This window comes from Suricata suricatta, chromosome 2 (genome assembly GCF_006229205.1).
Source record: "Suricata suricatta isolate VVHF042 chromosome 2, meerkat_22Aug2017_6uvM2_HiC, whole genome shotgun sequence".
Classification (NCBI taxonomy): Eukaryota; Metazoa; Chordata; class Mammalia; order Carnivora; family Herpestidae; genus Suricata; species Suricata suricatta.
In genome coordinates this window covers 121,583,136-121,597,359 of record NC_043701.1, presented here as the reverse complement: position 1 = coordinate 121,597,359, position 14,224 = coordinate 121,583,136, and the positions used below count along the sequence as shown (strand labels likewise).

The 14,224-nt window shown below is 37.7% G+C and overlaps 1 protein-coding gene across 1 annotated transcript in view; it reads right to left on the bottom strand.

The window, feature by feature from the left end:
• The window catches only part of BICC1 (BicC family RNA binding protein 1), a 307,521-nt gene that overhangs the window by 124,367 nt on the left and 168,930 nt on the right, over positions 1-14,224 (bottom strand). The window contains exon 3 of the mRNA XM_029931720.1: positions 1,685-1,754. Within this exon, the coding sequence (XP_029787580.1) occupies positions 1,685-1,754 (70 nt within the window). The remainder of the gene's footprint in view (positions 1-1,684; positions 1,755-14,224) is intronic.

Genomic DNA, 14,224 nt, shown 5'->3' with positions numbered 1-14,224 from the left:
CTGCTGAAATATTTTTATTCTCAAAGCAAAATTTATAATCAAAATGTGGAATATAGTTGGTTATTCTAAATGGGTTAAGTGTGGCCAACGTCTAAATGACTGGAAACTAAAACATTAACCTCTTATATTTATCTCCATATTATCTAATATCTCTAAAGTTGTACCACATTTTGAATAAAAAATTAATCAATTCCCAGTTTCTTGTGATAATTGGTAGAAAAATATAGCATGGGTAATGCAAGAGAATAAGCCATTTAAAATTATACTGAATTATTTTAATATTCATGTTTCCTTGGGTATTTTCTTTAGAATCTCATCAAATTACATTTTTATTAGGATAGTAATGAAGTTCATTATATTCTTTAAGTAATAATACCTGACATTAGGGAAAAAAATCCAATTTACATTCAAGTTCCAATTTTTTCAAGTAGTAGGCTAGGAATTTTTAAATGGCAGCAAACAACCAAACAGGCATGTAATCCATTAATGAGTCATTTCTTCTTCAGCATAATGAGTATAAAATGTCTCAACATTGAGCTGAAGATTGAGCATATACCCTACAGCACTTGGCAAATGCAAGGTGTACACAGACCTATGTAATTATACTTGGAAATCCATTATGCCTTTTTATGACTGGTGAGAACACAAGCTTCCCAACTCTTGCCACCACAATCAGTCCACCAAAGTCCAGCTAACAATACTCACAACAACAATCGTAGAATAATTTACATTCCATGTGATGAGTAACTAATAAAATGAAATTAAAAGGCGGCAATCTAAACTAAGAAAAGAAATTGAGAAATCTTGCAATGTTTATTATTATTTAGCAATAAAAGTCATAGGGAGAAGGGGAAGCAAATATGAAACCAAACAGCAACAAGAGCTAGACCACAACAGATAATGTTCAGCTTGCATAATCATTGTTTTAAATTATTTGATGGTATCTCTCAATTATCTACTAATGACTCCATGTATCTTTTAATGAAGTATACACAAAAAAGTTTGTTGAGACTAAGGTTATACTTTGGGAAACTATCCATGAAATACATACTGGCAGGTCACTTAAAAATACTATGTAACCTTGGAAGAAAACTCAAGGTGCCTGTGCTTCCAATCCTGACCATCCATGCACTGGGTAGAGTGTTTTAGGATACAGCAGAAGAAAGGCCACCCAAGGGAAATGCTTAGCCTAAAAGAAATGTAGTGCATCCATCACCGTCTGACAGGTGAAATGAAACAGGGTGCAAGAAAGGAAACCTATGGTTTGTATCACATTGGAGAGAAAAAAAATAGCTATTAAATCTGTGGTACAAAAAAGTTGCCTACAGTATAAACTTTGAAAGTTTATGTATTGAAAACACTTTATTACATGTAGAGCTACCATGACTCATGGCCACCAAATGAAAGGGCATCACTGAAATCATAATTTGCTATGGCATCTTCTATAAAAACATTTCCAGTATGATAAAATATTTAATTTTTTGGTTGTTGAATAAAAGTCATAATTTTTAATTATGATATACCTTCCAAATTATTGCTATTTCACAAATATTTTGGGACATATGTGATAAGAATACATGTTGATTTTCTCCCTGGCAAACTTCCAGGTTTTTCCCCCCAGTAATTCCAGTAATTCCAGTCTCCATTATCAAAGCTACCAATTGCACCATCTCTCATGATTTACCTTTCTTGGATTTGGCTCCAATCTTCAGTTTTGATGGCCAAGCAATCTGCGTATTTGTTTCCTCCATGATCTGTAACAAAAATTAAGAGACAGAAATATTGATTCAATTAAGAGCTTGTATTTACAGTTAAGATTCTTCTAAAAAATTATTTTCAAGTCTTTAGCCCCATGTTGATAAAATGATCTCATCTTTAAATAATGCAAAAGAAAAACTTGGTGAAAAGACAGATTCATTTTTGTAAGCCTTTAATCTATTAAAAATATTCAAGTATATTTTGTTACTCCCAGTGTTCCTCTCCGTGATGCTTCAGAATTTTAGCATAGAGACAACAAGACCAAAAGTACATGAACAAGTAATTGACCCCACTTGATGCCAGAACTGTCAGAGATGCTTGTGCTGAATAAAATTCCCTAACACCATCGCCAACAGATTGCAACACACCAAACATAATCCTTGTAATACAAAACTACGTGGGCTAGGCCATATTAAATGAAGATTTTTTTCTGGGAAAAAAAATAATTTGTTCTGGGCACATTTGTATTTCATTAAAACTGATGAAAAACCTCTAAACACGACATTATGTCGTAAGGCTGCATTCCCGTCATCCTTCGCCTTGTGCAAAATAGCATCTCTGCCCCAGTTCTTTTCCACTTCCTTGCAGTTTACACAGGCCAGGGGGCCTTGGACCCAAGCGTGCTAAGGTGCAAGAACAAGTGAGGGAAACAACAACCACAGAGCAAAGGCAGTAGATGGCAATTAAGAAAGAATAACCAAAAAATGTTCACACCTTGTTCTTTCATCACATGAATAAAACTAGATTAAGGTTTGCTTTTGCACTATGAATACAGAATTCACCAAAGAAATTGATAGGGCAAATAACTAAACAAATTAATAGGCAAATAACAGCAATGAGCATATACTAATCACCTCAAATAGAGTAGAATAATACATACTTTTTAATATGGATTTAGAGTTAGTTAACTAAACAGCTTAAAGGTGAAGACAATGAAACACAGTGCAATTAATAAAAAGTACCTTTATCCCCAGTATAGTCTATATATTGGACATAAAGCTACATGGTTAACATGTTAACCTGCACCGTACTTCATTTAATCCCACTTTACACAGCATAAAAGAACTTTCAGCAGATGTTTCAAACTGGCAGCCCATAGATGCACTTTGTCTACCCATTGCAAGGTTTCTAAAACATGAGCCATCATTTTTAACTCTGGGAATTTCACACATTCTGGTTCTCTGGAAAACTTGACAGATTAGCACTCGGAGCCCACATGGCAACATTTGGCTGGCACTGAGGACCAGATGCCCTCTTCCGGCAGGCCCAGGGAAGCTCTGGGCTACACCCCACAACCCCCACAGGATCTCTTATACTGAGGTCAAGAGTCACTTGCCATTATCATCATGTTTGTATTACTCACTTGCCATTTATCGTGGTGTTTGTACTGCTATTTTTCTCAGAGAAATATTTCTCTATACATTTGTATCTCTAGTAAAGACTGAAAAACAAAAGTGAGGTCGCACAGTTCTCACCAAGTCACTGTACTGGCCTGTCCCTAAAAGTAGGTGAACTTGTTATCCCGACCCTCTAAGACCTGGCCCTGCTTCCTCTCCCATCTCATGTTGTCCTTGTTAAATGTGTTTACTTGTCTTCACCATTAAATTGTAAACTCTAATCCATATTTCATAGTAAAATAAATACTATCCTCTTCAGTTTCCTCTGCTTCCCAGGAACATGCCCAGCAGGCTCCTCCTCTACAGGGCCTCTGTGTCCACATTCACTCGCCCTTTCCATTCCCATATGACCCCAATCAGGATTCTTCTTCCCATATCTCTGTGATTTCCCTCCTACCCCTTAATGCAGTCTGAAATTCTCCTATTTTCTGTATTTACCTGTTTATAATCTGTCTCTGCAAAATAAAAGTAACCTCTCTATCCAGCACACAGCAAGCACAGGATATATTTGGGTAAACAAATCATCATAGCATGCTTATAAAGTATACTTCTTTATTCCTCATACAGCTAAGTAGCAATAGAGTGGGGATAAAAATGCCAAGCTGCTTGCAAAGACTATATTTTAATGACCAAACCATACAGAACATAGGGTCTCTTTTTAAAACGTATATATGCTTTAATATTTGTGCATAGCAAGTGGCTTTAACATTCTATAATATTTAGCAAGAGCCTACCTAGGTGCCACAAGCGTCAGGACGCACAGCTATGAATAAGATACAAGTCCTGGTGCCCACAAACTTACAGTCCAGTCAGGGACACTGATAAAAAAGCCAACTGCTTAAAAGCAAACCAGATGCTGGCACAAGATCTGCTCACAAGGGCAGCTCACAGCCACTATCTTGAAAGGTCCAGTTAAGGGAGGTGGTTAATTAAAGTTTCCTAAAATATAATCTATAAAATTACTTAAGTCCTGAAGCCAAGTAAAAGTACACTTCTGAGTAAGTTCAACAGTCACTGAAGGAAGGCAGGCAGCTCCAATTAGGAGAATTCTCATTGGTCACATTTTATCACCTATAGTTCCAGCTACTACACATATATACACCTTCAAAATGACTAAAATTTGATTCAGAATTTTCCCCTAAGTTGCTTTATGTCAAAAACATAAAATGGAAAAATGAGACCTTACTATAATGCTGTTGGTGGGGAACATTATAATCTGCATACTTTTCTTTTTCTGAATTAAATAATTTGGCCATTTAATCCAGTAAATTATGTTGGGTGCCACAATTTTAACACTATAAAATAGAAGCCTCCTTGTCAACATATGGTGACAAGACATAACTTTCTAAAATCTTAATCATTTGCAGAAGTTCGAAGAAATCACCCTGCACATATATTATCTCTTTATTAAATATCAATAGATGCTCCATGATAGAAAATAATATGCCAGAGACAATATCCCCATAGTAAATAATCGCCATCAAGTCAAAATGCTCCTTTACACACATTCCCTCTAAGCCGCCCACCAGTCCAGAGTCTCCACAACCTACCCACCTCAACACTCTCTCTGAGGGGGAGAGAGACCATCCCAAGCTTAGCATTTATAACTCTAAAACCAGAGTTTCATCTTCCACACCACATGATCTCCAAAGTTCTTTGAACAGCAGTAAATATCAAACCTTTTAGAGAAAATAAAGTGCTAGTTATCAGAACCTAGCAGCTATAGCTGAACTTCCCTCTATGAATAGAAAAAAAGTGACTCCATTGAATATCATGTGTGGCCAGTCAAGGCCACCTACACAGGTCATTCACCAGGCAGCAGTCCCCAAGCAGAGCTCCAAATGGATGCCTTCTCACACATCCCTTTATTTGTTCAGCATTGTATGTAATCTAGTCATTAAGAGAAGTAGTCAAATACCAGCTCTGCTAATTTCTAGCTATCATTTTGAGCAAATTACTTTTATCAGCCTTTTATCCTATATATTATTAGCACCTACTCACAAAGTTATTGTAAGGTTTTGATAAGAAAACATGTGGAAAACCTCAAACACAGAACACGGCCTGTAGTGGTTGTTAGATAATATTAACCTCTGTGTTAATTACATATTGATTACTTTTGGTCAGGCCCTGTCCTGGAAACTAGGGATATGCCAGCAAACAAGATGGTGCTTCCCTCCAGAAGCTCCTGGCCTCAAGGGAGAGGACAGGTTAACCCAACATTATGTACTGTGTGTCAAGTTTCAGAATGAGACAAGACAATATGAGAGTGTACAGAGGGAGTTCTAGCCCAGTCATGGGCAGTCAAGGAAAGTTATCCCAAGGAAATAACTATTAATGCTGTCACCTGAAGGAAAAGAAATGGCTAGCTAGAGAAAAGGTAGGAGAAAGAATCCCAGATAGAAGAGTACATGTAGAAAGGTCCAGAAGGAGGGAGAGCCCAGTACTCCAGAGGATTTGAGGCTGATTCAGTGTGGCTGAGGTGCTTCAAGGCTCACTTCATAAATCCAGGACAGCAAATGTGTCTCATGTCTTCTCCACTCTCCTATGTATGTGCACATGGACATGCTCATATAGACTTGAAGAACATGACACAAATCAAAGCCATCCAGGACCTATGCTTGGCTTTCACTCACTACTCTAAGAACCAGGAAAGTAACTACAAATAGGAAGAGGCCATACCTATTTCACTTTTATAAAGTCAAAATTCCCCTTAGGAAGTTATCAATGATGCTTTATAAACTATCACCTCCAATGACTCCAAGTCAATTCCTACAGCACAGACACTGCACACTAATAGGTGGTTTTAGCCTCAGCCAGTTATGGAGCAGTAGAGTGTGAAAGAGCCTATAATCAGGGTGGGGAGGAAGAACATTTCTCCAGTGGCTGTGTAGGTGAAGGACAGTCCAGGAAGGCCAGGACTGAATCTGGATTACCTGAGCAGGGGCTGAACCATAAGACCTGCTTATGGGATGAGGACATAGACTATGGGATGCAGAGGCCGAAATTAGGGCACTAAGCAAGTGAGAGGCTCTGTGTCCAGCAAGCTATTTTAAAAAAAGATGTCCTAAATGGGCATCAAGACAAATAGGAAGGTAAATCAAGGGACCTAGAAAAGGAGAGGTCCATAAGCTGTGGCTGAAATCAAAGAAGCCACAAAACCTCTGAGAAGAAAATGACTCTCTTATGTCTAAAAAAACAAAAAGTGACTTCCAGCTAGCTTTTTAAAAAAAAATCTTATTATGGCCCTGATTCTACCTTCACAAAACCAAAGAACACACTACTAATTTTGAATCATTTTCTAAACACATTAAATCACACTTAATATTTTAAAGACATATTAACTCATTATTCTGGATGATGTACATTAATAAAGTAGCTAAAGGAGATTAGAAGGAAAGCTGGGATTTCTCCTAGAAGAAAAAAAAATAGGGGGGGGGACTATAAAGCTTACAGAGGAGTTACATATATTTCTAAAAAGATGTTCCAGGGCTTCCAGACAACCCTGACCTAAGTACTTACTTTCCATTTCAAAGACGCCATGTCTTTGCCTTGAATAAGAGCTTCAGTATAGATATAAGTTATATAAATGTCACTGACTAGACTGGGTTGTTGGCCAGAAGTTCCTGTGGCATCTAAACGGTTGGCACACTGAGATAGGAGATATTCAGAGACAAACTATCCCAGAAGCTCTTACCATCTTCACAAAATCCAGATAGGCTAAAAAAAAAAAAAAACTTAAGTATTAAAGTGACGTTTTTTAAAAATCACAGAAATGGGACCACACAAGCAGTTAATCTTAAATATCTCCTAATGGATAAAAACACTGACACCTTTTCAAAAGAACACTATACACTTCCCACAATCCAATTAATTTCTACAAGGAAATCACTTTCCAGAAACCCATGTCAGGCCCTAATTCTTAAGCAAGTCAGGATATTGTCCAAAATGTTCAATTTGCTTTAAGGAATAATTCAATTCACTGCTAACTCTGACCAACCTCTCTTCAAACAAATAAGAGGTGTGAAATTTGAACTGTAAGTTGGGAAACACACTTAAAATGGTTAATGCTTCCTTGCTGAGCAAGGACTCCATGCATTATGATGTCAGTTAAGCAAATGCCTTGGTGTGCAAACCACAAAACCACCAACAAGAAAATGATTATCTTCTGTCTCAGGGAGAAAAATCCTGAAATGAGTTCCAGCTAGTTTTTTTGTTTTTGTTTTTAATATCATTGCCCTAGTTTCTACCTTTGTAAAAATCAAAGCTCAAATATTTACTGAATCATTTTAAGTAAACACTAAATGACACCTTAAATATTAACTATTCTAAGTCATAATTCTGGGTGCTGTATGTTTAAGCCAATTCAAATATGTCAATTTCAAATTCAGGATGCCTCCACTCTCAAGAGAATGTCTTCTCAATTCTACCAATTTCAGCTAGGTTTCTTTAGTTATTTTCAGGAATTCTATATGTCATGAGGAAAGAGGAGATTTTAGAGGAGCTTATCTAAAGATACAATTTTTTGAAAAATATTTTATGTTGTTAAACTTGCTATACTATACTCACTACTAACAGAGGATTTATAATGGAAATGTAACTTAATTCATATGCTAATTTCAGATCTGATGAACAGAAATATTTACAGTAACAAAATTATTTGACGCAGAGGTGCATGTGGGTCAGTTGGTTAAGCATCTGACTTCAGCTCAGGTCATGATCTCACAGTTCATGAGATTGAGCAGGCTCCTCACTGACAGCATGGAGCCTGCTTGGGATTCTCTGTTTCCCTCTCTTTCTGCCCCTCCCCTGCTCATATGTGCTCTCTCTTTCTCTCAAATAAATAAATAAACTTTAAAATATTCCTAAAATACAAAAAATAAATAAAAGTTACTTTTTCATGATGAAAAATGTGATGAAGATAGCATGCTGTGGGTGGTAACAGCTCTGTTAATATCTTAACTTCCTAATTCATATTTGTATTTGGCAAACAGGCCATAATGTGCCCTGATCTAGAGTAATAGCACTGTTTTCTTTATATTAAAAAGGTGCCTAATAAATATGGAATCGTATATTTGGTTTTAGTTTCTATGAGGAGTATGAGAAGAAGAGATATGGCAAGCGAGCACAATGTTTATATGGGCTGGAATTTGATATTTTTTTAATTGGAAGAAAGTTCTATTAGCTATTGAAAAAAATTTCACAACAGATTTATAAGGAATTGTTTAAGTAATTTGACTTAACCAAAATATTTTGCCAAAATTAGAATAAAATAAATAAGTTAAAATCTAATCCAATTCTACATTTAGTTTCATCCATGACTTAAAAAAATAATTATTTACATTCTTCAATGCTCAAGTCATAATAAATGTTTTTCCATTTCCAAAAAATTCCAGATTAGTGCACCATGTGGAAAGAGAACATATCTACCACTGTTCACTATACTACAGATTCTGCAAGTCTGTAGCAATTATAGGATAATATCTTACAGATGACGGAAACCTTTGCCAAACCAACAATTCTACTAACATGCTCACTTCACCAAATTCTTCAACCCATACATAAAGTTAAAAATCCACAGGTAAGTAAACAGCATCTCAAATCTATTTGAGGCTATTTATGCTGACTTTACTCGAAATATTTATTCTTGGGCCAGGAAAAGAGCACTGAATACTCTAACTTGACATTTATACTCTAAACTATTGAAAATTCATCATTCAAAATGGCTACCACCTGGGAGCTATCTGCAGCCCACTTCACCAAAAAAATAGCTCATTTGTGGCTCTCTTTCCCTTTTATTGGTAAAGAAATAAGGTCTATTCTCATGGAGTAGGCTATTTCAAGTTACTTTGTGTACTAATGGATTGTGAGTCAATTTGTTGCATTTCACCATGAAAGTTGCTATGTGAGAAAAGAGCCAACTAGAAAACACTGAAAAGTGGAGATGGGAAAGCAGTGAACTTCTCACACGAGGGGGTGTCTAAAAGCTGAGGATGTTTACTTTGCTGAAACATTAGAAGGCTCTGTTGTATTTCATTTTAAATCCAAGAAATGCATCTCACTGATTCAGTTATTTGTCATCTCCAGAACAATTCCTCACATTTTTCTAATCTTCTTATACATTTCCCATGTATTCCTCACAATAATCTTATAAATCAGATAAGTGAAATCTATTTTGCAGAATGGCATGTGGCAAAGTCCAGCTAGAATCTAAATTACATGACTCCCTGGCAAGGGCAATTGCTTCCCTAACCTGGCTTACAAAGTAAGTGAAAAATAACACATACTTATGGGGGAGTGGGGTTCATCTGAACACCATGAACACTGAAGTGCTCAATAGCAGCAGAGTGGCCGCCCCTCGACACTCTGATTAACTAATGACAGAGTAATCCAGAGACGGCCCCAGAATGGTTCAATCCAGGAAAGGATCACCACCTCCATGCAAATATGCAGCATATCGGAAGCATTTTGGCTGTCACAGTGACACAATGGCCAGGCTACAGAAGCTGAACTTCCAAAAAAGGGGCAGGACAAACCCACTCAAGATGTTCAGGCACATACACATCCTGGCTTGGCACAGTTCCAAGAGGCATAACGTTTAGTTGCCATAGCTTAGGTAAATGGTGCCAATCCCTGAACAAGACAAGATTACATTCTAGTTAATAAAGTACATTAACTGTGAGTAGTTGCATTAAATACGCATTCCGCTGCCTGCTCTTCAGCATACAAATCACTACATATATACCATGTGCATCATCACTGACCAGCCACACCGCTTCTTTCAAAGTCACACCTCTCATCTGTAATCATGCACAGATGGCAAATCAAGGAATTGTATTGAATCCTTGTATCCCAGGGTAAGAAACGAGGACATTTTACAAAAATAGATAATCAAAATGAAAACTGGCCAACCACAATGAAAGTACAGCAAACAAACAGTGGGATTAGAAGTGAATTTTGAGTCAAATGTCAGGGGTACAGAATCTGGGACGCTAGGAGTGAAGATACCATCACTGTTAGAGAGGCTATGATATGCAGCCAGAGGAAACTCAGTGCATACAAGCCTAGCAACTTAAATAACAAAAGTGGTTGTGACAAAGAGGAGCTGATGCCAGCAAAACACTAATACATTAAAGAAACTCTGGGAGATATTTCACAACTTTGAAAGTACAAAGGATGATCTCTTGGGGTCGGATCCAGACTTATGGTTACCAAGACAGAAAATATGCTCCCTCAATATCATAAGCTATACAATAAAAAAAGTCAGTACTGTTCCAGCTATTCTTTTACTTTTAATTTTTTAATGTTTATTTATTTTTGAGGGAGACAGAGTGTGAGCAGGGGAGGGGCAGAGAGGGAAAGAGACAGAATCTGAAGCAGGTTCCAGGCTCCCAGCTGTCAACACAGAGCCTGACGTGGGGCTTGAACTCACACACCATGAGATCATGATCTGACATGAAGCTGGATGCTTAACCAACTAAGCCACATAAGTGCCCCAAGTTTCAACTATTCTTGACAAGTTTTTTACAAAAAAATGAAACATTCATTCTCAATATTTCTAACATTTAAATACAGTACATTAAATATTAGCTTTAGTATCTTCTTCATTTTCCTATACATTTATCACAGACAGAAACTTTTAATATTCTCACAAAAATGTTTAGAAGTTGCACCTCATTCAAGTTTCCCAATGATTACTGAAAGCATTTTGCAGTTTCAGCTTACACAGTCATTTTTATAGTTCCACACTACTGTGCAGGGCAAGGACTACCTTCTATATCATATTGAGAATAACTGGTTAGGGGCTTCAAACTGTTCCACACCATACGCAGGCTTAACTAATTTATTTCTAGAAGTTCAGAGAACTCCCCCTTATCTACCAAAATCTAGCTCAAATGTGCCCTCCACTCTGAACACTCTCCCAACCCTCCCAGTCAGAGGTCACCTTTCCCTCTCCCCTTCCCATTCTCACTTTGTCCTGGCAACATTATAGTACTTATTTCTTTGCTTGTTTTTCCAATCCCACCAATGAAGTGGCCTCCTGATGTCCAACAAACTGTATCTTGTTCACTTTTAAATATTTGAATCTAGCACTTAAAATCTAAGAAGCACTATTAAAATAACTGTGATTGAAGGAGATAAACAAAGTCGATAGGAGCCGCAACAATCATCTAAGACTTTCCAATTACTCAGCACTTAGTATATCAGAGTAGAGCCGCTCCATCTACACAGTCTCTTTTAACTCATACAAAAAATGATATCTTCTAGGAATCTGCTCATCAGAATAAATGAACTGAGTCAATGTTCCTTAAATAAAAGTAAATTCTAAATCACTGACACAATTCATTCTCCAGGGTGTATTTGCATATTAATGGATAAAGAAACTCTCCAACCAAAATGTCTGAAGTGGAGAAGTACAATGAGAGGCAAGTTGGGCCAAGTATGGGCTGTGGACAGTGGGAAGCCTAAGTTCTGTCATTTCCACTCTAGCCTATGGCTAGCACAGGCTCAGGGGCCTGCATCTTCCCATTTTATTTTATTTTTTTTTAACAGTTTATTGTCAAATTGGTTTCCATATAACACCCAGTGCTCTTCCCCACAAGTGCCCTCCTCTATTACCACCTTCCTACCCTCTCCCCCTCCCTGGTTTTGTGTCCCTCTCTCTCCCCAGCTCACTTTCCTCCTTCCCCTCCCCATGGTACTCCATTAGGTTTCTCTTGTTCTCCTGTTAGACCTATGACCTATTTTGCATCTTCCCATTTTAAAAGATGAGCCAGATTTTTTTGTTAAATCACCCGATTTCTAAAGTTTTTCAATGTTAATTATTTTTTGAGAGACAGAGACAGACTGCAAGTAGCAGAGGGGCAGAGAGAGAAGGAAACACAGAATCTGAAGCAGGCTCCAGTCTCTGAGCTGTCAGCACAGAGCCTGATGTGGGGCTCGAACCCATGAACTACAAGATCATGTCCTGAGCCAAAGTCACACACTCAACCAGCTGAGCCACCTAGATGCTCCTAAATCTCCTGATGTCTAAATGTCACCTATTTCAATTATGTAAAAAACACTGTGGGCCAGGGAAAGCATGGACCCTACTACTTTCTGACCTGTGCTCCAAACCAACAAGAATTTTCATGGGGTATGAGTGGGTTATTTGTGATGACCTATGTTAGTGAAGGACAGGTTACTTGGTTCTCCTTGGACATAAGAATCTGTGATTCTTAATGCTATTTCATTTCTCAACTATCACTGTACTATAATTCCTCAGAAAGTTTAAATAGATCTCTATCATATCTGTTATCATACATGGCTAATAAAAAAATTAAACTTGAACTATCTGATATAACTTGTATATAACTTGAATACAATGGGTTTTTTTAATGTCTTATTTATTTTTAAGAGAGAGAGAAACAGCGTGAGTAGGGGAAGGTCAGAGAGAGAAAGAGACACAGAAGCCGAAGACAGGCTCCAGAATTTGAGCTACCTGTCAGCACAGAGCCTGACATGGGGCTCGAACCCACGAACTGCGAGATCATAAACTGAGCAGAAGCTGGATGCTCAACTGGCTGAGTCACCCAGGCACCTCAATGAATTCAATGGTTTTATAATATATACCCTGGGGGAAAATGTTAATAGTATTGATATCTCTAACAAAATCAAGTTACCAAACCTTGATTTTAATTTACCATAAGCCCATTAGTCTACTTACATGAATTCACATTATATGCCTTTTTAGACAATACATTTTACTACCTTAATCTTCTTCAAGCAAACAATCCTACTTAGCTCAGTAAGCCCCAGTGGCATTGCTGATGACTGGAAATGACAGACCAGCACAATAGCAGATCTATAATGGCATCCCTGAGACATTAATAAAATAAAATTCTATGCATGCTGTGCTGGGTAAATAGGCAAAGAAGTAAGTCCTAGGTTCGAGAAAAGTTTGCTTTAAAAAAAAGAACAATGAAGAGGTACATATTGCTTATGCTACTACTGTAACAACTCCAAATGTCAGTGGATAAACATAACAAAATTCCTTACTCCTGTTAAATGGACTGCACAAGTCAGCAAAGGGCTTAGTTCTATAGTCATTCAGGGACCCAAGCTTACGGAGGCCCTTCCATTTTATGGCTGCCCATCTAGAATCCATGGCCTCCTATCGTCCTTTGGAAGAAAAATAGGAAGAATCCTGTGCCAAACTTATACTACCTTGGACTCAAAGAAAAACGCATTACCTCCCTCACATTATATTGAACATAACTACATGCATAGCTCTGCTAATTCAAAGGGAGCTGGGGCATACAGAGAGCAATTAGAGTATTTGCTGGCATTACTGCCTCTGCCAGACTTTTTTTTTATTTTTAAAGTTCATTTTTTTATTTTTAAAGTCATTTATGGGGGAGGGGGTGGTAAGGAGAGGCAGAGAGAGAAGAATCTCAAGCAGGTTCCACACGATCGGCACAGAGCCCAATGTGGGGCCAGACAAAAACTGCAAGACCATGACCTGAGCCAAAATTAAGAGACAAGTTCAACCAACTAACTGAGTCACCTAGTTGCCCCTGCCAAATGGTTCTTTAAAAGCTTCAACATCAGATAATGAAACCTCCCCTTCTCCTTTCAGAATCCGGACTCGTACATGTAACCTTCTAACTATACCTCTGCCTTCATATCCCACCAGCTCCTTAGGCATGTTGAAACTGCACACAATCTTCTCCACACCACAGGACATTATAAATTGTCTATCCAGGATCCAGGAATCAACCCAATTATCTAATAGAGTGATATCACTCCCATTGCCAGGGACTGCCTTAAGAGTGAGCATGTTATGCACACTTTCAGATCACAATGCTATGAAACTTGAAATTAACCACAGGAAAAAGTCTGGAAAACCTCCAAAAATGAGGAGGTTAAAAACCACCCTACAAAGGAATGATTGTGTTCATCAGGCAATTAGAGAAGAAATTAAAAAATATATGGAAACCAATGAAAATGAAAATACAACAATCCAAAATCTCTGCGATGCAGCAAAGGCAGTCCTAAGAGGAAAGTATATTGCAATCCAGGCAAATCTCAAC